The following is a 24,867-nucleotide window of genomic DNA, read 5'->3' as shown; positions in this document are numbered from 1 at the left end:
GGTTGCGCCCACAGGAAGACGTTCGCCTCCCCCATTTCCGTTCCTCATTCTTGTGGTGCGACGATTTTGGGTCCGTGATTTGGCTGTCATGGACCGTTGTCGGGGGGAACACCTCTCGGACATGAACCCGAAACGATGGCGTGTGGGGGATCCGCCGTACCGGGTCCCCTGACAATCAGCCGCTGGCGGACGCACCTCTCCCGCGACCTGCGGCGTGGAGGGGGAGGAGAATGGTCAGAGACCGGGCAGGCTAGGTATGCTGGTAGTAGCAGGAAAGTTAGCATGTGCCCAATAATGCAAGGGATACGAGTGGCGGGTTGTTGATTGAACGTGGAGTACCCTTTAGCCCTGATGGACGGAGAGCCATTTGTGTTTTTTGTTCGGTAAGGGAGCGGCAGCAGGACCAGGGCCGAGGCTGGCCATCCCTGAAGACGTGGAAAGGACAGCGCAAGGCGAAGCCAGCGAGGGGGGCGGAGTGAGGAGAACATAAACTATTGGGGAAAGGATGAGAGACGGAGCGCTCGATCTGCTGAGGTGGTTTGTAAAGAAGACAGAAGCAGCTGGCGGGTGCTGATGCTTTTGGGGTGTTGGCTGTGTGTTGGATGGATGTGTCTGGTCACGCTTGGTGGGCGGCAAAAGTTTCGCCGTGAGGGGTTGGTTGACGTCCTGGTAGTGGAGTGCTGAGCGCCCAGGCCACCGGCACACAAGACCCGATGCCTTGCGGCAGACGCCCTGGACCGCCTGGGCCGCCTGGGCCGCCTGGGCCGCCTGAATCCTTTTCCACACTGTCCGTCCCGTTGATATTGACGGGCGGCGCCATCCATTGAACTCCTGGAAGCACAACGTCTGGTTAATAAGGTATGTTGACAAGCCCACCGTACCAATTAGCTGGCATCTTTGTTTGCCGGCTTTCTTTCACGGACCCGTTAGCTCGGAGTGGTCATTTATCAAGGGATGGGTCGCTAAAATGGGCCGATTGTTTTAATCGAGTGACGCTCGCGAGTCGCCGCCACATCGTCGCGTTTGCCACGCTCTCATTTGCTGTTTGATCTATGTCCGCCTACGCGTCGATTGCTCGGATGATTTTGCCAAGTGCCTCGGCGTTCGAAACTTAACCTCCCTCAGAGCGGATATTAAGGATCATTAAACCTCAGCCAGCCTCGGACGGGACATCGAGAGGCAAGACGGGCATGGATTTGCAGGACCGGCCACCATACTCCTTTCCGTTGATGCCGATTCAATCGGAGCTCCAAGCTTTGGCCAACATTGGAGGCTGTCTTTGTTACGTGGACTCACTGCTGTTTCACATCGGAACACGTGGTTGGACATCTTACCGCTCCCCGGGCTCAACTGACATTTGGTTGTGTCTCTAACTTCATTATTTTAGGGACTTCTCGACCCTCTGTTGGGAAGTAATCAGCTAGAATGGTTTCAGATTGCAAGGTTCAGGAATGCTGAAGATGCTCGGCAAGCTCCTGCTCACGGTCAATACCGTGGTTCTTCTTCTCGGTGACCCATCGTCGACTACAACCACACATAAATCTTTAACCCGCGCTGGACGCTGCATGCAAAGTGTGCGCCTGCTTATCGCGCGAATGGAACCGGCCTTCCTGCTCCTCCGAAACCAACTTGAGTGTCCTCAAACTGTGTATACCATGGTACTCAGAGCGTAACCTTTTCAGTGATACTCGGCGTTGCCAAGCTGTACTACACATGGCGTCCGTCCCTGGTCCTGCCCTCGACGGCAGTCGGGCTCTCCAGACAGCACAAGCAGGGCTTTGCACACTGCTGCCTTCACACGCTCGATACACTGGCTGGCTGGTCTCGCAGCCATCTTGTTTCCTGAACAGACGGGATCGATCCGGGGTTTGGGCTCTCCGGATTCTCCCAATTACCTCTCCTTTCCGTGCTTCCGGTCTTGGCTATCCTTTGTTCGTACTTTTGAGACGCCGGCTTGAGGAATGACGAGATCCTGGCGGCGGTCGAAACGAGGTTCGCGGGAGGAAGCATTCAACTCAAGAAGGGCATATGCGTCGGTTGAGGATACTCTCTAGGGATACTTGTCCGACGGAGCTCGCAAGTGAGCCAACTTGACACTGCAGAGCACAGGGTCTGGTGTTCTCCCGCAAGGAATATGCGACGAGGCTTAGAGAAGAGGCTTTGTGTGCTGCTTCTCCAGTCCTAGGCACCCTTTACAAAAAAGGAACCTGCATGTCAACGTTTTCTACCGAGGCATTCTTACAGCAACTGGCCAATACAACAACGCAAAGAGTCAGGTGATGCACCTAGGTCTAACTTGTCCAGTTCCAGCAAAGTCGTGTGAAGGAGTGGCGGGCAAACAGGGAGGAATAAGAGTGAAGGAACCCCTGAATGCTACCCGTATCCTAAGCCAGGGGTAATGGGTTGTTAGATTAGAGAGGTGGAGTGTAGATCGTATGGTGGCTTTGGCTCTGCCCCGCGTTTGGGATATCTTTTGAGATACCAGGCACTGCTCCTCCACCAAGAACCATCAATTCAGTTACCATTGCCCTGACCCCAGTATACGGCCCTTCCTGCATCAAATGGTAGCTGCGACTGCAAAGTAGTGACTTATCGCTTCATTTCCATCGAGATTATCGCTGCCACGATTCAATCAACGCAGCGATCAAGCTCAGGAGGCGTTGATCGTCGCGATACTGGCGAATCCAGGTACCCAGTATTATCGACAACCACCTCGCAACCATCGCGATCGCGCTCGATTAAACTACGGCAAATTCAGGTACCCGTATTCGATCAAGGGAGCGATCAACCAGTTACATAACCCCTTTGCCAGTTCCCTGTACAACCCGCTCACCGACGACGTCGGCTTGCACAATCCGGATCCGAGGAACTCAAATAACGGATTCAAGTACCCAATTGAAGGAATTGCTGCAAACGGTTTCCCCTGTCTTGCCGAACCAAGGGTAGGCCTATAGACGGTTCCCAGCCAACCCGAAGCGCGTCTGGCGATCGGAATCCAGGTACCCAGTCGCGTGAAAGGAAAGGTCCATCCTACCCACTCACACTACAATGAACACAGGTTACGATCGAGCGATAGCGCAATGTCGATATCCGTGAGAGCTTTCCCGGACGAACGCCACCGACCGGCCGGCAATGGAAGAGGTCCGAAAAGCCGATCAGGGTAGCCCAGCGAAACGCACAAATCATGGCTGCAAAGAACCTGAACTAAACCACAATACAATATACGCTTCACCTTCTAATTTAACGGCTCATACCCCCCGGCCCAGGATACGGGTATCAATCCTCTTGCTAGAGACATATTCCCGCTCCAGGTCATGTCTCACTCAGCACATGGAGAATAATATATAGCCATTATTTGGCTTTCTACACTTCTTCGCGGGCGTTCATTACTACCTGGGGAGTTTACTGTGGCTCGCGGCTGTTCCATAAGGTAGTCTCAATCTGCACCCAACCGAGACACCATGCAACGATGCAGATGTGCTCAAGAGTTTTGGAGACCGTCCCGAGTACCGCGATGCAGTGTCGCGTGACCAATGACGCTCGCCCGAGCTCTTGGCTATGAGGGGAGCTGGAACGTCAGTTATGCTGACGACGCCCAGAAATCAAGAGCGCCACCCCCGGATTTTCCATGGGCCAACAGTGGTGGAGTTGCGTCACTGCGCGCCATCTTGGCAGACCCCATTGGCCGCTCCCCCAGAAGGAACAGGCCCCCTTCTCAGGCCCCTTGTTCTTGTTCTTGTTCGTGGGACGCATTACGCTACGGCTGACGGATCAATACAACTTCCAGGCATGGCTCCAATGCTTTTGTGCAATGGCCGTGACATCATTGGTGCTGAGAACGGCGACTCGTTTGTTCGGTATAAATGACCCGCGAACAATGAGTTTACGATCAACGTCCCCAACGCTACCCTACCCCCCGTTTGTATAGTGGGTTTCCTATCAGACGAACACGCGATCCGAGTGCCACTGCAAGTCAGTAATATCCTGTCGGGATGCTTCTCGGGAAGAAGTGAGTCAAACTTGTGCCCCTTAGCCTGGTCGAAAACATTGTCAACCAACACGCCATCCGCAGGTCCATCCGCATCAATGGCGCCGACTGCGGCGCCGAGGCCTTGCTACTCGGGGTTGTCACCTCGATAGGGGGCTTCTTGTTTGGTTACGACACGGGTCAGATATCGGGCATGTTGCTGTTCGAAGACTTCAGGAACCGCTTCGGCCAGAATGACACGCCAGACGGAAGAGAGTTTGAGCCAATCATCCAATCGCTGCTGGTATCGCTCATGAGTATTGGCACGCTGCTTGGAGCTCTCACCGCGTCATAGTAGGTCTCCAATCCCTCTAACGAGACCGGAACCCCTAGTGACTGACCCGTCTTCAAGCACCGCCGACTGGTGGGGACGTAGAAAGAGCCTCAGCTTCGGCGTCATCGTTTTCGTGATTGGAAACGTCATCCAAATAACGGCCATGAACAGCTGGGTGCACATGATGATGGGCCGCTTCGTCGCCGGACTCGGTATAGGAAACCTCTCGGTCGGTGTGCCCATGTTCCAGTCGGAATCCTCGCCGCGCGAGATTCGTGGTGCCGTGGTAGCCAGTTACCAACTCATGATCACCTTCGGCATCCTCATATCGAATTGCGTCAACTATGGCGTGCGGAGCATTGAGTACTCGGCAGCGTCGTGGCGTATTGTCGTCGGCCTAGGCATCGCCTTCTCCGTGCCGCTTGGCCTCGGCGTGCTCTTTGTGCCGGAATCGCCCCGATGGCTCGCCGCGCGGTCTGACTGGGACGGCGCGCGCATGGCCATGGCCCGTCTGCGCGGCTTGAAGAACAATCCGACGAATGCACTTGTCGAGAACGATATGAACGAGATGCGCGAGATCCTTGAGAAAGAGCGTTCCGTCGGGGTCGGTACCTGGATGGAATGCTTCGTGCCCAGGAAGAACGGCGTGCCCAAGCAGGTGTACCGCACCGCCCTGGGGATGTCCATCCACTTTCTGCAGCAGTGGACCGGCGTCAACTACTTCTTCTACTACGGTGCCACGATCTTCGAGTCGGCCGGCATCGATGATCCGATCCGCACGCAGCTCATCTTGGGCGCCATCAACGTGGGCATGACCTTCTACGGCCTCTACGTGGTCGAGCGCTACGGCCGGCGCTGGCCGCTGCTCATCGGCGCCGCCTGGCAGGCCGCCTGGCTGGCTGTGTTCGCCTCGATGGGCACCGCCCTGAACCCCGAGAACAACAGCACGTCGGGCATCATCATGATCGTTTCAGCCTCCATGTTCATCGCCTCGTTCGCCGTCACATGGGGCCCCATCTGCTGGGTCGTCATTGGCGAGACCTTCCCTTTGCGCACGCGTGCTAAGCAGGCCTCACTTGCAACGGCATCGAACTGGCTGGGGAACTGTAAGCTTACCCAGGCCCTTCTTCATCGTACTCTGAGAAAACCCAACACTAACGCGTTGTCGGACAGTCATGATCTCCTTCCTCACGCCCCTCGCAACAGACGGTATTGGATACGCCTACGGCTACGTCTTTGTCGGCACCAACATCGCGGCCGGCCTCTTGACGTATTTCTTCCTCTACGAGTCGGTCAGCCTCAGCCTGGAGAACGTCGACCTCATGTACGGCCAGCCCGCGCTCAAACCCTGGACATCAAAGAAGTGGATGCCCCCCGGCTACGTCAGCCGTCTCCAGAGGGACGACGACTTCTTCAAGAGGAGGACGAGTACTGCAGTGGCTCATGGTGAAGAGGACGTGGATGACCGGACTACGGCCGTGCCGAGCGGGCGGCCCAGTAGGGCTGTTGAGGATGGTGGAATTGAGAAGAAGGCGTCGAATGACTCGGGGCTTGCGCGTGACGAGAAGATTGAGAGGGCGGTTTGAATGTCATATTGGAGTGGAACCGGGCTGTTCTCCCTGGTAGGAATGTATCATGCTATAGGTATATTATTGTTTCTGGTATTGGATGGTTTTTGTTGTTTCTGTAGTTGGAATTACACAACACATGAGTAGTTTGCACCGAGGAAAAAGTCGGCCCCCCTACTGGAAGCGGATGGATTCCAACCCTTTCCATCTAACCTGGTCGATTGTTTTAATTGCGCAATGAGATGGTATTATTACATCCATCTGTTAAACTTCCCATCTCTGCGGAGTTGCACGATACGCAGGATCCTGATAGACGTGACATTAAAATGGCTGTGACGCGGTTGGCTGCCGTTGTACGATGGGACTTTTGGCCCGAACGAGCTCTCTCCCTTGATCACCCCTGAAGGATGCACGGGCTATAGGCGTAGGATAAGAAATGCCCGTATTCGTTCGTGCGGATTATCCCGCGTCGTGAGATCTGGGAATTCCAACGCTCGCGAGGGAGACCGAAGAGATTGACTGGCAGAAACGCGCTAAGGCGGCCGGACCGGATGCCGCAAGCAAGCACATGCCGATAAGCCCTGGCACACATGACGGAATGCGTCGCGTCGCGGAGAGGGAGGCGCATACGCAAGACCTTTTCCCTATCATCGTCGCACACGGTTCACTTACGACACAAGCGCCGGAACAGTGCGGCAGGGCGCCACAAGGTGGATCGGTGCGGGCCGCGTTCGGGTACATACCTACCGTCCGAGTGCTCTTTCCAGCCATCTGTGCGGTCTTGGAGTACTTGGGAGGAGTTGCGTGGCCTCTACACGCGGAAGGCGGCCAGAGGTGACTTGACGTCCTTGGAGCCGTTGACAACACCTCAACCTGCCTAAGCCGGTTGACTAATTTCGACAAGGACCTTGGCCGCCGAACACAGTTGCCTCAACCATGCTGTGGCATCTCCTATTCGTGGCAGCGGCGTCGGCCCGTGTCATGGATAGACTCGCAGCGGTCCCCAAGGATTGGGTGGAGGTCAGTAAGGCATCCGAAGATGAGGTCGTTTTGCTCCGCGTCGCCCTCAAGCAGCAGCGGTCCGCCGCGTTGGAGCAGGCAGTGCTCGAGATGTCTACGCCTGGCCATCCAAACTATGGCCTGCACATGACACGCGACGAGGTGATGTCGTATACTGCACCGTCGGCCGCTGCGATCTCGGTTGTCGGGAGATGGCTGCGCGGGCACGGCATCCAACCATGGGTGGACAATGACATGGTCTCCTTTGGGACCACGGTGCGGACCGCCAATGGTCTGCTTGACGCGGGCTTCGGCTGGTACGAGTACTCGGAAGGCGGCGGCCCCAAGCTTCGGACTCTCTCGTACAGCGTGCCAGACGAGGTCGCCGCCCACGTCGATCTCGTGCAGCCCACCACTCGGTTCGGACAGCTCGGTGCGCGCAAGTCGGGCATTTTTGAAACGATTCGCCTCGCATCTGACAGTGGTTACGGCTCCTGCCCCGAATAGCAAAGCCAACCTTGCTGCTGCGGCGCACACTCCTGCATGCAACGGTTCCGTCACGCCGGATTGTCTCAAGTCGCTATACAACATCAAGTACAGGCCATCTGGAGGTACCGAAAACAAGATTGCCTTTTGCTCGTTTCTTGAAGAGTACGCTCGATATTCCGACTTGCAGCTGTTCGAAGAGCGCTATGTCCCCGCAGCGCAGGGCCAGAACTTTAGTGTTGAGCTCGTGAACGGGGGCTTGGACGACCAGACCAGCCTTGATGACAGTAGTGAGATCCTTTTTCCTGTCATGCTTCCTCCGCAACCGTCCATGCGAGGGCACTGACACCCAACAGCCGAGGCGAACCTCGACATCCAGTATATCCTCGGCATCAGCCACCCCATCCCCATCCTCGAGTACAGCACGAGCGGGCGTGGGCCATTGATACCGACGGCAGACCAACCCACCCCACCTGGCACCAACGAACCTTATCTCGAATGGTTGACATACATGACGAGGGTGCCGGACTCGGCGCTCCCCCAGGCCATCTCGGTCTCGTATGGGGAGGAGGAGCAGTCGGTGCCGCGAGACTATGCACTAAAGGTGTGCAACATGTTTATGCAGCTGGGTGCCCGCGGCGTCTCGGTACTGTTTGCGTCTGGTGACTCGGGACCCGGTAACTCTTGCATCCGCAACACGGACAATTCCACCCACTTTGAGCCCACATTTCCGGCCGGTTGCCCTTGGGTGACAGCCGTGGGGGGGACGACGGGAACGGGCCCCGAAAAGGCCGTGACTTTCTCCAGTGGCGGCTTCAGCAGCTACTACGAGCAACCCACGTGGCAGAGGGATGTGGTGTCTCAATATCTCGGGAAGATTGGCGACAGATACTCGGCATACTTCAACCGGTCAGGCCGTGGCATTCCGGACGTGTCGGCGCAGGCGTCTAACTTTGCCGTCATCGACAAAGGGCAACACCAGCTCGTGGCGGGCACTAGCGCATCCGCGCCCGTGGTCGCCGGCATGGTGATCCTGCTGAACGCGGCGAGGAAGACGCTGGGCCAGCCGTCCCTCGGCTTCCTCAACCCGTGGCTGTACAACAACTCTGCCGCGTTTACTGACATTGTGGACGGGGCCGGGTCCGGCTGCAGAGAGAGGAAGGAGTTCCGGAATGGCGCCCGGTGGGATGCCACGGTTGGGTGGGACCCGGTGACGGGGCTGGGCACGCCAAAATTCGATGCGCTGCTCGGGATTGCGGCGCCGGGGGTTCCGAACGCCTGAGGAAGCTAATCTTAATCTTAATGATGGCCTGTGCTAGATACTTGCAATAATTGGATGTCATCACTAGCAAGGACGCTTTGTGACCAACGCGCTAGCTCGAGCCCGTTCAGGTAGCTTTGGGTTGTCACTCTGGGTTGTCACTCTGACTTTGCATTTGCATACCTGAGGTATGGCGGCGAGCAATGGCCAAAGTAGCTCGTTGGTCGGAGGAATGCTGTCATTTGGCGGGGCCTGGGGTGTGTCATCTTTCGAAATTTGAAGGATGCCGAGGCCGAAATCCCAATGCCAGCGGTGTTACGTAGCGGGGCTGGCTCGCCCTGGCTGACGGCGCGCCGCGGGAACAAGCCGGCGGTGGCCCCATGCTACAGGAACCCCGCCCCGCTGGTTTCCTCCAACGTCGAACAGAGTCTTTCTCCCTGTCGAGGTGCTGTACACCAAACCGGGATGTGTGAATGTGGCTGCGGCTGCTCTCGCCCCGTCCGCCAACCAAGTAAAGCAACATTGCCATTTTCCAACGGGTGACACAAAAACATGTAGATGCACGATAAGAATTGCGTGCAACTGTGTGCAACCACCTGTCCTCCCGTCCCAGGGCAGCTTGACATCGGCTCGTTCTGTTGCCGGACTGACCCGGCGTTACGTAGCGATTATTGTGAGCTTCGATGGCCTCGGGGTCCTTCCGCAAGGACCCCGCACTTGCCGCTCATGCGCCAATCTGTCCCAGTCCAGTTCCCCAAAGTCGGTGTCGCAGCCTCCAACAGAACGTTACACTGGGTATGGACCGTACTATGTCCCGCTCTGGTTTTGCATCTGCCGCCGCGACTCACCTCTTTTTGTCATGCCGGGGTCTTCCCAGCTCACAGTTTCGTTCTGCGCCAAGGCAGCTCCTCGCTCAAGGACGTTGTTCTGTGGGCTCTGTCCCAATCGGAGATTGGGCATGAAACCTTGAACATCTACGGAACCTGTGCCTGGGCGTCCCTGGTGGGTGGTTGGGAGCAATCTTGATACCGAAAAAAAGAGGGAAAAAAAAAGAAAAAACAAAGAAAAGAAAAGAAAAAGAATAAAAGGGCTGTCATCAACGATCCAGCGCCGTTGGCGTCAAAGCCCCCTGCTGTCAAACACCGCTAGTCCCAACCCCAAATCCCTGCTCGCCCGGCTCTTTTTTTCTCGCGCCCCCTCCCCGGTCCGTGCAACCGCCAATCGTCCAATCAAGGCCAGGGGCCTTTCCTTTGGGCACACCAAGCTCGGGCCATCTAGAGCTGGGTCGGATTGCGGAACCAAATCTGCATGTCGGCTGATCCAACCTTCCCTCTTCCCAGGCCAAGACAAAAAGACAGGGCGCAAAATTTATCATGCTTCGCGCGGTTTGGCGCTGGCTCTCATTCCTCCTTGCCAAAGTCAAAGCCTGAGATTCACGCCGACAGGCTGCTCGCCTCGCCCAACGCGACGCGTCTCAACACCCTTCCGTGTGTCTTGAGCCGTCGACTCGCGATCCAGTGCCCTGCTCGCTCGAGACAGGCCGAACCAGTCACTGCATAGAAAAAATTTCGGGCACAAACAAAGGATTGTTTCGGGCAACCAGAGTCGTGCGCCATGGACCCGAGGCAACCGCCACCCCAACTCCCGTTTTCGCGGAACGCCGCCTCGCCGTTCAGTCGCCCGTCCTTCCCACCCGCGCCGTCACATCCCCCGTCGACAGCCGCTCCGTATTCCGAAGTGCACACGCGGAAGCCGTCCGACCCGCCGCCTTACTATCCCTCGTCCCGACAGTACCCTGCTGAACCCGGGCCCGGCTCGATGCCGCCGACAACGCATTCTCGACACCAAAGCACGTCCTCCATAACGTCGGGACCCACCATGACTCGCGGGATGCCGCCACCCACCTCGCCCCCCCAGCAACACCAACAACACCAACAACAACAGCAGCAGCAGCAACAACAACAACAGCAACAACAACAGCAACAGCAGCAGCAGCAGCAGGGCCAAGGGCTGGGTGCCCCTTCGCTAGGCGGACCCTATGGCCTGCCACAGCCGCGTCCGCCGCCAGTCTCGGTTGGCCCCCCTACCGCATTCCCAAGGGGACGCGAGTTGCCCGCATTGGAGACGCTGCCCAGAACCGGGAGCTCTGGCAGCAGCATGTCGATTTCTTCGATGCTGGGTGGTCCTCCCCCTACGAGGGAACCAGCCGCGCCCCAACAGTATCCTCCTGCGGCCTCAACGGCCCCTGGACCGTCCTACAGCCAGTCCGTGCACGCGTCTCCTAGAATGCACCCGACAACTGTGTCCGACTACGCTTCTTACCGACGGCCGCAGACCCCCGAGCACCACAGGGTGTACGAGAGTCGGGACCCGAGAGCAGCCGCCGCTGCGACACCGCCCGCCTATGCTTCGACTCCCGAGATGCAACGGTACGGAACGCCGCAGGCATATTCTCAAAGGGGGCCACCGCTGCCTGTGGGGGAACAAAACAGAGAGTCTGGACGGATGGCTGGAAGCACGGCGCCCCTGCGGCCCATTAGCCCACCGAAGGGATACCCGGGCGCCGCGCCACCACGCCCGGTGGAGGCTGGCAGGACGCCAGCTGAGATGTACGGGCATCGGGAAGAGCCTCGACAATCCGAAGAATACAACCCGGAACGTCCGATTAGGGTGATGCAGTATGAAGAGCAGAGATACCTCTCGGAGAGAGAGCGTCAGGAACGGGAGCGGCAGCAGCGGGAGCGGGAGCGGGAGCGGGAGCGGGAGCGGGAGAGGCAAGAACGGGAGAGGCAGGAACGGGAGAGGCAGGAGCGAGAGAGGCAGGAGCGAGAGAGGCAGGAGCGGGAAATGGATTTTCGCGAAAGGGAGCGTCGGGAAATGGTCATGTCTGGAGTGGACCCGTCACGGCCGCACGGGATGCATCAACAAGAGTACGCACGGCAGATGGAGCAGAGGGCGTCGCCCTACGGCATGGGGCCAGCAGACGCTAGGGACCAAAGCCACTGGTCAAGACCTGGGTATGAGCCGGCGCGGGCCCCTTACGATCCTGCTATGCACCTCCCGAGACATCAAGATTACCCGCCGACGACGGCACCCCATTACAACGGACCGCATCCGTATGGATCGGCGCCAGTTGATCGCCATCTACCACCGTCGCACCCACATCACCAGCACGGCATCTCCCCGTCGGGCCCAGGACACCCTCAGTCTTATGATTCTCCAGACCGACAGCGCATGAATATGATGCACCTTGACCGATCCCAACAGCCGCCGCCGCCGCCGCGTAGCCGGGAGGAGGCTGCGGTTCCTCCACCGTCAGTCGCCTACGCTAACATCGGACCTTCGATGTACGACGCACCCCGGAGTCGAGCCATGGAGGAGTTGAGCACACCACATGGGCACCAACGGAACCTACTGGGGATTCAGGAGATCAACCGCAAGGGCCGCATTTCCCCCCTCCCGCAAGCTGTACAAGGAGCCCAGCCCCAGCTCGCCGGTCCAGCTGGTGAACCGGGGATCAAGAGCGAGTTCGGACGCATGTTTTCGGGGATTGGCAGCGGCGTTGGTACAATATCAAGCCCGATCCCCACCGGAGCACAGCTTTCGTACGGTCCTTCTAGCCTGCTTCGTCGCGATGATTTGGAGGGAGCACCGCAGGAGTCGAGCGCCGAGATGGTCAAGCAGACGAGCCGCGGAAAGCGTAGAAAGCCGAAAGAAGAGGACGCAAGGGAAGACGAGGGCAGCACAGGCAGGCAGACGCCCATAGGGAATCGTGCGAAAAAGGCCAAGTCGCATGCTCACCACCATCACCAGTACGCGTTACCCGTTCCCCATGTGTGTCGTACGGGTCTAACAGAATCTCTAGTCATCACCATCACCATCACCACCCTCATCACCCCCTGGACCAGATACCGTCACCGGCTGTTTCAGGCAGCGCTTCTTTCAAAGGTGTCAAAGGCTCGACGCCCGTTCCCTCACCAACATCGGCCCTAGCCAAGGAACTGTCCGGCGCCTATCATCATCATGCAGCGCCCCGGTCCATCGCCAACAACTCTAACGCTAGGCCCGTACCACCCCCACGTAGCCCATCTCCCGTCATTATGCAGAAACCGCGGCAAATTGTTTCGTCCAAAGCAGTCTTGGACAGCGTCGCTGACCGGCCGCGAGCCCATCTCGGCGACGTCGTGTACGAGCCCATTCTCAAACGAGCTCGTCTGCAGGACCCGCGTACTGGCCGTCCCCCTCGCACCGGGTACTCATCCACGCCAAAGCCGCTGCCGTGGGATCTGATCGAGGGCAAAGAGAACTGCACCCTGACGATGAAGATCGGCAAGGAGCATTTGACTCCTGCGGCGCGTGAGGAGATCACGTCCAGGCGCGCGCTGTGGGGTACGGACGTGTACACGGACGACTCGGACGTCATCGCGGCATGCATCCATGCCGGCTGGATCAGGGGCGAGTGGCCGGAGGAGGTGGATGTCAGTATGCTGGGGCTGGATGAGGGGTATAGCGTGTCGGACGTCAAGGGGGTGGGCGGGACGGCCCAGCAATCGAACCCTAGCAACGGCAGCAGCAACTTGATGGTGCTGACGGAGCCGCCCAAGGGCGGGCCCATGCAGGTGCCGGCGAATCGCGACCTGCACGTCACGCTGCTGATCCTCCCGCGCCTGGAGAAGTATGCTTCCTCGACGAGGTTCGGGATCAAGAGCAGGGAGTTTGGGGGAGCCGTGGGGGATGGCGACGGCGTTGGGGAAGGGTCCCGGCAGCGGGCCGTGCACGACGGGATCAGCTTCATGATTATCGGGCTGCGGTGGGTGGTCAATGGCGGTGAGTCGCAGAACCGGCTCCGGGGCAAGGTACGGCGCGAGAGGATACGCAAGGCGCTGAGGGAGGTGGCGCTCACGCCTGCTTGGGCCGGGGGGGCACAGAACGGAGATGTCGCGGTTGGCGGGGGTGCTAATGGTAATAAAACCGGTAGGGAGAACGGGGTCGGGGAGAAGCAGCACGGCGAGATACTCCCCGGCGGGTGGTGGAAGCAGTCTAGTGCGACGGCGAGCAGTAAGCCGCCTAGCGAGGGGGACAAGGAGAATCGCGGCCCGGGGGTCGGCGGGGACAGGCAACAGCGGCAAGGGAGTGAACGGGATCACGATGTGAAGGGCAGCGATAAAATGGAGGTGCAGGAGCCGCGGCAGGAGGAAGAGAATGGGTCTGCTGCTGCTGAAAAGGAGGCTGCCGGAAAGGAAGATGCAATCAAAGAGAATGGCGGAGAGGCGAAAGAGGATGGCGAAGCGGATGCGGCTAACATGGTGGAAGCCAAGCCGGCTGCTGCCGAGGCGTGAAGAGTGTCGCTACATGCTTCTACGGATCGGATTGTACTAGAATTAGTCTACCAAAGGTTTTGTTGTGCTGTACTCGATACCATACTATACGTTTGGCTTTTTCTTTTTCTTTTCTTTTCTTTTTTTCGCTTTACGCCCTTGTCGTGTAAAGCTTGTGGGGGATTGTATGACCTGGGTCCAGTTCTAGCTGTGACTATGGCGATAGCCCGAGCATGCGCAGCTTTGTGGGGTTGCAGATTCTTGTATGCTTTTTGTATGGTTGCGGCGGCTTAACAACAATATCGTACAGCTACAATACAGTGGCGGATAGAGAAGAAGTCACGGCCTGAGACCACTAAAAACTAACTTCCTAGCTCCCATCCACGCCTTTTCCCCCAAAGTCTAAAAATCGGTAACCCTCCCGTTATAACTCCAGTCCCCCGCGCTCCCCCACCGAAGCGGCTCGTTCTTTGGACCCCCAACCTCGCCCGTCTTGGGGTTCTTGTCCCCTTCGAACTCGGGCGGCGCGCCCTGCCTGATGCCGCCGCTGAAGCTGCCCGCGCTCGGATCCTCCGCCGTTGCTTGTGTATGCTGCTGGGCCTGCTGGGCGGGGTTTGAGGAGGGAGAGGTGACGTGGCGGGAGGTGGTCAGCGGTTGCTGCGATGGCGGCAGCGGCGGCGGCGGCGGCGATGACGACGACGACGACGACGACGATGCCGAGTCGGAGGGCTGGATGGTGTTGTGCGAGGAGAGAGCGGCCTCGGCGGCGCGCTGGAGGCGCTCGAACTCGGCTTGTTGGTCGGCGGGCAGCCGGGGCGGCGACGGATGGTTCTGCAGGAAGTTGCTTGCGTAGCGGAGGCTTGTGGCGCTGGCCGCTCTCTGGTCGAGGCGGCGGAGGAGTCGGGACCGGGGAACCGAGCGGAGGAGGCGGGACATGTTGGGTTCCGGTTTCCTTGAAGTGGAGATTTATGCACGGGTTGGTAGAGTTACGCAGTGTCTTCCCCGGTCGTACGGAATGTTGGCTTGTTTTGTTGGACTTTTGAGCTGCTTGTTGGTGCGATGCGAAGGGTTGCGGTGATAGGTAAGGTACCTTAGCTTCGCCAAAGCCCGGGCACCTGCAGTTCCGCGACGGATAATCCCGGGCATCCGAGGTCAATGACGGAACCAGGGCAACCTCTCCTACCTTATGCCCTTGGCGTGTGGGTCCTGCGACGCTCGATAAGCATGAGCTTGCTGAAGATCCCCCGCCGCGAGCCTGATCCCGAGCTCTAGAGCAGCCCCACACCCTGAACTCCCTTGCTGGAGAAGGTCCAAGCTCGGCAGCTGAGAATTGCAATGGCTCAATGGCTCATTTTTATTGGAACGGTTCACCCCCTCCCGCTTTTGCTACACCGAGAGCCGGGACGGCTGCCGACATAACTTTTCCAGATCCCCTTATTGAATCTTCGATGCTCTCATGTTTAGTCGACGGAGTGTGTCGGCACCGAGGCCCGCCAATCCACACTCGCCCATCCGCCCACAAAAATCGTGTGTGGCGGCAATGGCAAAATGCAGGCTCTCTCGTTTCCTACGTTTCGGTGGGACGTGCCATCGCTGTTGGTGTGCGCACAGTGTACGATTGACAAAGTTGAAAATTCCAAAGGAAAGGACCCATTTAGACCCAACGGGCTGGACTTACGGCCTGAATGGCGCCCTCGCACCGGACCACCATTGGCGGCCCAGCAAATGCTGTAGCCCAGCCCAAACGCACCCGGTAGCCTTGTCCAGTAGCTGTCCAGTTTGCGGTTGATGGCGTACCATCTGCCTAAAGGGGCGCTTGGCCCATGCCGACCCCTTGCTGGGGCCAATGAATACGCTCCCGGCTGCGCTCATGTCCGGCTCAGCAGTCGGAACAACTGACGGGTACCCCCGCGCCCCAGCATATGCGAGGTCTGCCATGCATCTAACGGAGCGGCACCCTCCTGGGCGAGTCACCCAACTTCCACCCTCGCCGTCGAGTGATTCACACCCACGAGACCCCCTTCGGACGCGGTGCCCTGGTTCAGCACCCCGCCAGGATTCAAGCGGCCGTTCGGAGAACGAGTAGACCCAGGGATCATGTGGGATCGATGGCACCGTCTGGGCAGATTGTAACGACATACTCATTTGGCCGCCCAAGTTGGCCCCGCATTTGTGCTCCCCTGATGCGTCCCCTCCCTGGTCCTCCACGCAACAGCCGACGATGGAGGAAGGTTACTACACTGACGGAGCGGAAACGCCTCTTGAGCCCCATACACCAGCCTTTTTGCTTGCGCCCGTGAACCCGGCCGCGCGGAAGGCCGTCGACCTCCCCGAAAACGACGGCCTGCGCGGCCGATTCCATAACACCATTGGCCTGTGGATCGACTTCTCGAATCCCGACAAGCAAATATTCACGCTGGGCTGTGGCGATACCGATATATACCTGCCCAACACGGGCGCGAGCGGCAAAGGCTCGCCCCACATATCCGAAGTCCACGCTTCCTTCCAGCTCGTCGAGGAGACGGGCGCGGTGTTGTTGTACGACCACTCCGAGGACGGCACCGTCGAAACCATCACGCACAATCATGGATACACCATCAAGTTGCGCTCCAATTCCAGATCTGTCCTGGTTGCTCGGGGCATCAACCCCCGTTTCGGCCTCGGCCAAGACAAGTGGTACCAGTTCAAGATCCAGTGGCAGTCAGACGGGCTGTACGCATTCCCAAACAAGGACGAGCCGTACACCATGGGGCCGAGCAACTCGCGGACAAAGAAATACCTACAGGGCGATAGAGTCGGCGGCGGCTCATACGGCACCGTGTGGTGGGTCCTGGATGTGACCAATGGCAGGGTCATGGCTGTCAAGAAGTTCCACAACCTCTCGGGCAAGAACCTCGACTTCGCGACCAGAGAGGTGGCTAATCTGTTTCGTATCAACCAGGATAGCTCCATCAAACATGTGAGCACCCCCTTGCCCCGCGAACCGCCGGCTCTTCACTGACCTCGCAATAGGAACACATCCTCCAGATTTTCGACTACGCCGGCGGCGGAGAAAGGGACAATTGGGGCGAGATTTTTATGCCCCTGATGAAGGGCAATCTGAAGACGCTCGTCGAAGATCCAGACGGGCCAGACCCGGTGTCCTTGGCTGATGTGGTCCTGCGGCAGATGCTTCTCGCGCTGCAGTGCATCGCGTCGCACAACATTGTTCACCGTGATGTCAAGCCCGAAAACGTCCTTTGGGAGCCGGATGGAGCTGCCAACTACCGCTTCTGCCTCGGCGACTTTGGACTGTCTAATGACCCCGGGCTGGCCAGGACGGCGGCAGGCACAGAGCCTTTCATGGCCCCCGAGGTCTTCAACAGGCAAAAACAAACCACTAAAGTGGACATTTGGTCGCTGTTCGCCACGATCGTCTGGATGCGGAGCGAGGAATTTCGAAAAACCTGTTCGCACATGCGCGCCCCAGACCTCCATCGATGGCTCGTCAGCATCTCGAAGCTGGATTGGTACGCAACGATTCGGAAGATGGCGAGCATGGACCCCAAAAAAAGGCCATCGGCGACGAAACAGCTGGCCATTCTCGACGGAGATTTTGAGGACTACAGCAGCCTTGGGGGATATGGCAGTGGCAGCGGGGAGGGGCCAGTCGCCGACTTGAGCGGTCGGTTCAGCTCCATGAGACTACAGGAAACCCCAAACCTGAGCTACGGATCAAGTAACTCAGATCAAGTAACGTCGCCGGAGCTCCCATATTACGAACCTTATGCCAGCGGTCTCATACAGAACTATCTGGAGGAAATAAACCCAGGTGGGCAGAGCAAGAGATACGTGCCTCCGACTGCGGACCCTGACGACACCCCCCGTGGACATGAGGTAAGCATTCCATGCCTAGACTGTCCCACTCGAGGTTTTAGCTGACTGCAGCATCTAGGGGGCATGGGTGATGCCGTACGAGAGCCCCTACGGCCCGGCGGAAACACAAGACAGCGGGAGCGGAACGGCAGTACCAGAGAATTGGACGGCCACGGCTCGACCGTTTCTTCCAAACCAAACTTTGGAATCAACGAATCAGCTCAGGGCGTCAGAGAAGCGGAAAGTAGAGCCGGTACAAGCAGGTATCCCCCCAGATCTTGCAAGTCCTCCTTCGAATTTCGCGGGTAACTTCCCGGCTTAACTAGATACCCCTTCTGGCGTCCTAGATGACCACCCAGCCGTTACGGATCAAGCAATTTCAGATATTTATTCCTTTGACCTATTGCCGGAGGATGTTCCGATCGACGTATTGCCGGAGGACGTTCAGATCGACCTATTGCCGGAGGACCTTCAGATCGACCTAAAGCTCTCTGATGAAAACGGCGTCGAGAATTGTTGCTGGACGTGCACACCTTCCGACACAATTCTCGACAGCAAGATCCCGTTAATAATTGACGGGCTGCCAGTCGTCCTCCCTGTTCGTTATCAGTATCCCTTGGTTCCGCTCCTGTCCCCGCCTCCGGATCCACATCCACAAATCATCTCCCCTACCAAGCAGATATCACAAGAGACGGTCGGCGAAATATTCGCGCTCTTTTCCCAGGCGATAGGCTTCTACATCTTGATCAACGGCGATCTGCAGGTCATCGTCCCGGACGACTTCGACTACGAGCATGGCCTTGCTAGTCTGCCGAGGGAATTTGGCGGTCTGAAGGTGAGCTTCATCCCGCTCTCACTTTACCCTACCGCGGGCGAGGGAGTGAGCTCTACTTCAACGACCATGTCAGCGACGGACCAAGGCGGAAGTAATTCATCTCAGGGGCCGTCGTCAGGCATGGCATCCACCCAAGCCCCGCTGTCTTTTGGCACAACGCCTTCGACCCCCCTGCTCACATACTCGTTTAAATCCTTGTTTGGTAGCACGGTTCGGGCTGTGGTTCAAGACAGCAGAGCAGGGGATCGCTTTGATGGCAAGATCGGTGTCGTCGTCTCACCGCTGAAGGACTCGGGGGGCAAGAACTGCCCGAGATTTGCGACCGTCTCTACGCATGTTTTTACAGGTGCTGTGGCCGCTGTTAAAAAGCTATCTCCTTCGTCAACTCTGTGGCGCCCGAGAACGGCTGCTTCCGAACCCGCCTCCAACTGGATCCAGGCCGTTACAGCCGCCATGGTGAGCCGCTCGCTTGATCTTGGACCCCTAGCAAAAGTCTTCGACCTTGATCCTCAAATCTTCCCCATCGGCTTCACCCATGATGTCAGTCTCATCGACATCAGTCACATTCCTATCCCGCCGACGTCTGGATGGCAAGATGCTCAGAGTCCAGACCCGGCTGTCATCACACCACTGGAATGGTTCGAACAGCACGAGTGGACAGGTCTCAAGTATAATTCCACCGACCTTAGGATATTAGACGGGTATAGTGTCAGGGAAGCAAAGAGCATCGGCGTAGTTGACAGCCGCTGCCAGCTGGTCGGTCAGGGCATCTTTCGTGTTCAGCAGCAATCCCGCCGTCGCTCCCTCCTAAGTGGTTTCTCGAGTAGCGCCCGAACGGCGGATGCCCGAAACGAAGCTAGCACCTGGACCAGCCTTGTTGCGCGATCAATCCTGTACCGGGTACGACACGACGCAGCCACGAGAGGCGGGCAGAGCGGCACACCAGTCTGTGTTTTAGGGAGTGCCAGGGACGGCACCCCGGTCGCCAAAGTCGCTGGGTTCGCGTCGTTCGCACAAATGGTGTCGGACGTGCAGCGGTACGACTTGGAGGGTGATAAGCTGTATAAGAGGCTGGAGGAAGGGAGGGTCGCATTCTATGGAGCGTTTCAGCTACCAAAGGAGTTGACAGAGGATTACATAATTGTTTGACAGTCAGTCGAGAATGATAGCGGCTTCTTCCACTGCCGATCCGATGGAATTGGATCTGTGACACTACAGGAAGCGAAAAGGGAGCTCAAGAATAGAGTCTCGGTAGGGAGAAAGAAAAGAAGATGTGCCTTGTCCTGATCCCAATATGTGGGAGACTTTGAGCGGTATATATACGAAAGAGATCCGCTGCAGCTAACAGCGCTCTAACTCTTGGCAGCGCTAAACCTTTTCAGATCGCGAAAAGATCTTAGCCGGCAAATGTTCAGCACCACCTCGGATGGGAGGTGGCGCAGCAAGGCGGCAATCTCGAATTGGCGCCTTCTCGATCTTACGCGATACCCCTCCTTCGCTCCTTTATTCGGTACCCGTTTCTCTCACTGACATGTGCCTCGGAGCATTCGGGGTGTCGGTTCAAATGCAAGAACTCGATTTCAAGGACATATGGCAGCACAACCCGAGTCGATCACGCTCACGTGCAGTGGCCGCAGTTCCGGCCAAACTATCAGCGAGGCTAGGTCGGAACTGCGTTCCGCTCTTGGCCTAACCGATGACGCAGGCTCAAAGCCGTATTTAGACTATATTGAGTCGTCATGGCCTGGTCGAGGCGAGCTGATAGATTTTCTTCAGTTCTATACTCGGACTATCTATTATTTCGGGCATACTATCGGCAGTCCTAGAACCATCCAGTCCTACATCGACGAGCTCGTCTCCACTCCGGCCCCCCCTTACTTCAGCGACACGGTCGCCAACTCACAGCTACGAATCTTGAGCGTGAGGGAGGTCGTCCTCCTCATCCTCGGCAACCTTCTACTGCAGCAGTCATATTTCATCCTTGGAAGAAACGATCAGCGGCGTATCGTGTTGGCGTACTGCGTGAGCCGGGCGTGCTTATCCTACAGCGAAGACGGAGCTTTGGCCGAGTCAATTCCCAGCCTTGTGAGCCAGAGCGGCTTGTTACCGAATCAGAGCGAGAATAGTGGATCCGACCAATCTCCATCACAAGCAAGTATACCGGGCGACGAGATCGGTGCCTTTCACCTCCACGCATCCGTGAGCCTACTTGAGTCATTCTCCATAGACCGCAAGCGACTGAATGCAGTAAGGCTAGTCTCCCTCGGCGGCGTCAAGTTCACGTGGACGACCAACATTTCACGACACCTGCTCCTCTCCAAGCACGAGGACGCGTATTTTGTTGAGCTTTTTTCCCTACCATGCGCACTCCAAGACGGTTCCGGTGAGCTCCTTGCTCGGATGGGCATCTCTGCCAACCTCATGGACGAGATCGAGTCATCCTATTCTACCTTATTCAATCCATTCACAGCCTCATCACTGCACAGGATACTAAAAAAAACTCTGGCGCTTCGGTGCTGGTGCTGGTGCCTGGAATGCTCCTCGTTTCGGCTGCGACACCGCTTGCTTGCGAACGTGAAATTGCCAACCCGCAAGAACGGCGGCCCAAGGCATTCAATAACGATTCCCAAGGACCCCAGAGTTAAGTCGCTGATGGAAAAAGATCCATCAGAATGGGATCGGACCGAATTCAAGGACCTCTTTCCGAGAATCCTAGCGCTGGACTCTCACCTGCAGAAGTGCAAACCTTGGAGTATCTGGGTTATCTTCCTCGACAAACGCGACACCGTGCAATACTGGACATTTCTGTAAGTCTTTTGGGACATTTTTACTGCGGTACTGAGCTAATAGTAGTCTAAGTTTTGGGAGTATCATATTGCTCCTGACGTTGATTCAGGTTTTCTTAGGTATAGCTCAGGTTGTAGGGTCATTTCAACCTAGCAGCTAGTCCCCTAGTTATAGAAAGAAATATCTTAGAAATGTTTATATCAATGCTATTATTTATCTAAATTCTATTGATTTTCTGATTCTCTCATTTAGGGATATCTGTCGGAAAAACGGCACCTCTGAATCGTGGGGAAATGACAGTTGAGGATTTTGTGTATCTTGTCTTGATTGTCTTGATTGTATGTTCCATTGTACGTGTTGGAGAGCTTGCTCCTTTTATAGACGAGATATATGTACAGGATAACGTCTGTACAGTGGCATAGTCAGCTGCCAGCCTGCCTTAGCTGACTAGAGTACATGGGTTTAGCTCCTGCACTAGATTCTGTGTTGATTATGTAAGGCACACAGTGGATGATGGAAAAGAAGGAAGGTGAAGAAAAGACTTCAAAGTGCTTGATTGTTAATTCTATCTAAGTGAGGGAAAGCCGTAGTTATTATAGATTTGATCTTGTTGGCCGTTTCAGCCTTCGGGATAATTGGAAAGGGGGCTTATTGTAGATCACCTGCTTACTGTGGGGCTAGTTTTGAAGATCTCGTTGAATACGAGATTTCTTCGCTCCTCACGTAAGATTATGGTGGCGGAATTTGAATACGAGATTCCTTCGCTCCACAGGTGAGATTATAGTGCGTTTGGAGATGCTGGACCTTGTTCTGGGTGCCAACGCCCCTGTTCCAGGTGCCAGAGCCCTGTTCTGGGCGTTGTGGCCTTATTCCGGGTGCCGGAGTTCTGTTCCAGATGCCGAAGCTCTGTTCTAGACGTTACGGCCGTGTCCCGGGTACCGTACCCTTGACTGAGGTGCTGTATTATCCCCAATATAGGTGCTATATAGCGCCTGCAATATATCTAGGCTACCACTTAGTCTAGGTATTGAACTTGTTACGGTGCGCTATAAAGGTGGTGTTGGTGATCTCGCCTTCGATATACTCAAGTATAAATTGATTGTAGCGATCCTTAAATATATAGAACGGTATACCCTCCGCTCTCTTCAGTAGTATAGGTATTGAGTGTATATCCTAGTAATATCTAGATTCTTTGAGGTAGTATAGTAATATAAGGTTGTACGCCATTTCTTTATAGAGCGCTATGCTTTGTAGGTATAGAAGGTATTGGTATCCCAGTAGAGAGCGAACTTCGATATCTACCTCCCTATATCTAAAGATAGGTAGGTGGTGATCTCCTACCTAGATCTTATCTCCTAGGGGCGTACTTCTGAGGTTAAGAAAACGGCTTAGCTTGTTGAAGATATAGATTATAGTGCCTGAATCGAGGATCGCTAAATACCGTAGTAGGTAGGTAGCTACTGATAGTACTGATCCTACTGCTATAAAAGCGGTATTGACCTCTACGATCTTTTTAGATAGTTACCTATTATCCTCGAATCTTACTTTGGCCTTAGTTTCTTATATAGGAGATCGTATCCGATTTTATATCGACTAGCCTACTAGTAATCTACTTCTTGGCCTCTATCGTTCAACGTTATTGGGCTTAGAACTTAAGCTCCTAGCTTTCTTGTTAAGCCGGGTAATTTCCTTTTAGAGTTGGGGATCTCTTTCGAGATTCTGTCTAACGAGCTCGACGATATATTCCCTTTTCTCGAACTACTGTAGTAGTAGCTGATCTGTTATATAGAAGTACTGATTAAGGCGGTATAGGCGCTTATATATCCTATAGCCTGATAGCTCTCCTCCAGTATATCCTCTCTTATGTGTATAGGTATCGTTGTTTCTCGATCGCGAGTGCTTAATAGTTCTATTATCGGTATCACCTTAATCGGCGAAAGTAGCTGTAAATACGCCTCTCGTAATATACGACTTGCTTTCGCTCCTCTAAATATTGCGGATCTCGTCCTAGAAGTCGTTGCTGAGCTTATAGTATTCTAGGGTATTGCTTTTGATCTCCTTCGAATAGAGTATCTGGTAGATCCGGTACTAGTCAGTATATCCTATATCCTTTACTACTCTCTTAAAGTCGGGGAACTAAGAAAACGATCCCTTAGCCTCGGCCACTATTTTGTTCTATATATAGGCCATCGTACGCTCCTAGGTTCGAAGCTATATACTTATATCCTTTTAGTAGTGTATAAGCGGCTTGATCGCTTCGAGGTATATATCTCGCGCGATCATCTTCTTGTATACTTCGGTAATGCCGACCTGATTATATAGATTCGTATACTATACTACTAGCGAGGCTGTAGGATTATAGGAGATTTACTGTAAGTAGCTCGAAACTATATTATTAACCTACGCCTTAAACTCCTTAGTATTATCCTTCTCTTTCTCAAAGTATTATAGCTGCGTTATATATTCGGTATACTCAAGCGAGTAGGAGCTCCTTCTAGTAGTCGAGAGCTCTATAATGGATTTGGACTTGGCTCCGATGTCGATACGCTCTTAGTATAGTACTCCCTGGCTCTGGGCATCGAGATTATAGGAGTTGTCGATCGTAGCCGTATTGGGCATTGCAGCTCCAGCTGAGGAAACTGTCGTATAGCATTCTGATCGCCTTACTAGGAGCTCTCGCTTTTCGAACTTCGCGAGATCAGGGGGCTGAGGAAGGCTCAGAAATGGCTCCCTAATATCTGTGTCGGGGTTGATCTTGTCCTAAAGATCGGCGGCCACGGCTCTCGATTGGAACTCATGGTTCCACGCGCGTCAGTCGTCTGGGCTCGCGAGGCGGGCCGTGGTATCGTCGGTCTTCGTGGTGGTCATCTTATCTAGTTTGATCGTTGCTCTTACGTTGCACTTCCAACAGTTGTTGATGATCGCGTTGATCGCGTCTTGGATGCGTATCTGACTGAAGTTCTTGATCGTAGAAGCAAGAGATCGCTGACCGGGCTTATAACTATTGGAACTACAGTCTATAGCATCCACTGATCAATTAGACTTGTTGGGCACAGATCTATACCTCCTAGAAGGTCTTCATTAATGGGTTAGGCAGTCGCTCTATTGTTATGTTGTTATACTGCAGATATCGCTCTGGAAGCAGGGAGCTCAGGAAGATAGCCCCTAGGCGCACCCGTCATATAATCTGACATCCGTCGGCAGGTGCTCCCAACTGTACAAAGTGGGTCGCTCATTTGCGACGACCTTCCTCATTTCCAACAGCTACAACCTTAGGCGTCTTCGTATCTACAACTACATTGAGGACGGTGTTGTAGGCGGACTTGAATATAAATAGACAGTCCGCTAGAAGGGACTTATAGTCGACAGGGATATACACTTCTTAATACGGCAACAGGGTGATTTTCTATATAGTTTTGACCTTCTGGACGTATAGTACCGTCTAGGCATGTACCTG

The 24,867-nt window shown here is 55.7% G+C and overlaps 6 protein-coding genes across 6 annotated transcripts; 5 read left to right on the top strand and 1 right to left on the bottom strand.

The window, feature by feature from the left end:
• Positions 1-3,992: 3,992 nt before the first annotated feature.
• On the top strand, positions 3,993-5,887 carry HXT5_1 (hexose transporter hxt5; the record flags this gene model as incomplete). The annotated part of the gene is made up of 4 exons (XM_071058288.1): positions 3,993-4,009; positions 4,073-4,321; positions 4,380-5,407; positions 5,475-5,887. The coding sequence occupies 4 exons, from the start codon at positions 3,993-3,995 to the stop codon at positions 5,885-5,887; spliced, it is 1,707 nt and encodes a 568-aa protein (XP_070914389.1).
• A 918-nt stretch (positions 5,888-6,805) lies between these two features.
• Positions 6,806-8,636, top strand: MFIFM68171_02865 (tripeptidyl-peptidase II; the record flags this gene model as incomplete). The annotated part of the gene is made up of 3 exons (XM_071058287.1): positions 6,806-7,311; positions 7,376-7,644; positions 7,711-8,636. 3 exons carry the CDS (start codon positions 6,806-6,808, stop codon positions 8,634-8,636), a joined length of 1,701 nt encoding a protein of 566 aa, XP_070914388.1.
• Positions 8,637-10,229: 1,593 nt separating this feature from the next.
• Positions 10,230-13,954, top strand: MFIFM68171_02864 (Histone deacetylation protein Rxt3-domain-containing protein; the record flags this gene model as incomplete). Its single annotated transcript, XM_071058286.1, has 2 exons — positions 10,230-12,427; positions 12,472-13,954. The coding sequence occupies 2 exons, from the start codon at positions 10,230-10,232 to the stop codon at positions 13,952-13,954; spliced, it is 3,681 nt and encodes a 1,226-aa protein (XP_070914387.1).
• A 381-nt stretch (positions 13,955-14,335) lies between these two features.
• On the bottom strand, positions 14,336-14,869 carry MFIFM68171_02863 (Succinate dehydrogenase assembly factor 4, mitochondrial; the record flags this gene model as incomplete). Its single annotated transcript, XM_071058285.1, has 1 exon — positions 14,336-14,869. The coding sequence occupies one exon, from the start codon at positions 14,867-14,869 to the stop codon at positions 14,336-14,338; it is 534 nt and encodes a 177-aa protein (XP_070914386.1).
• Positions 14,870-16,154: 1,285 nt separating this feature from the next.
• On the top strand, positions 16,155-19,772 carry MFIFM68171_02862 (uncharacterized protein; the record flags this gene model as incomplete). The annotated part of the gene is made up of 4 exons (XM_071058284.1): positions 16,155-16,892; positions 16,946-17,809; positions 17,868-18,051; positions 18,115-19,772. The coding sequence occupies 4 exons, from the start codon at positions 16,155-16,157 to the stop codon at positions 19,770-19,772; spliced, it is 3,444 nt and encodes a 1,147-aa protein (XP_070914385.1).
• Positions 19,773-20,213: 441 nt separating this feature from the next.
• On the top strand, positions 20,214-21,434 carry MFIFM68171_02861 (uncharacterized protein; the record flags this gene model as incomplete). The annotated part of the gene is made up of 1 exon (XM_071058283.1): positions 20,214-21,434. One exon carries the CDS (start codon positions 20,214-20,216, stop codon positions 21,432-21,434), a length of 1,221 nt encoding a protein of 406 aa, XP_070914384.1.
• Positions 21,435-24,867: the final 3,433 nt, after the last annotated feature.

This window comes from Madurella fahalii, assembly GCF_045866475.1.
Source record: "Madurella fahalii IFM 68171 DNA, scaffold_2, whole genome shotgun sequence".
In the NCBI taxonomy this organism is placed as follows: Eukaryota; Fungi; Ascomycota; class Sordariomycetes; order Sordariales; genus Madurella; species Madurella fahalii.
Note: the sequence above shows the minus strand (reverse complement) of the source record. Positions and strands in the feature narration are given on the sequence as shown.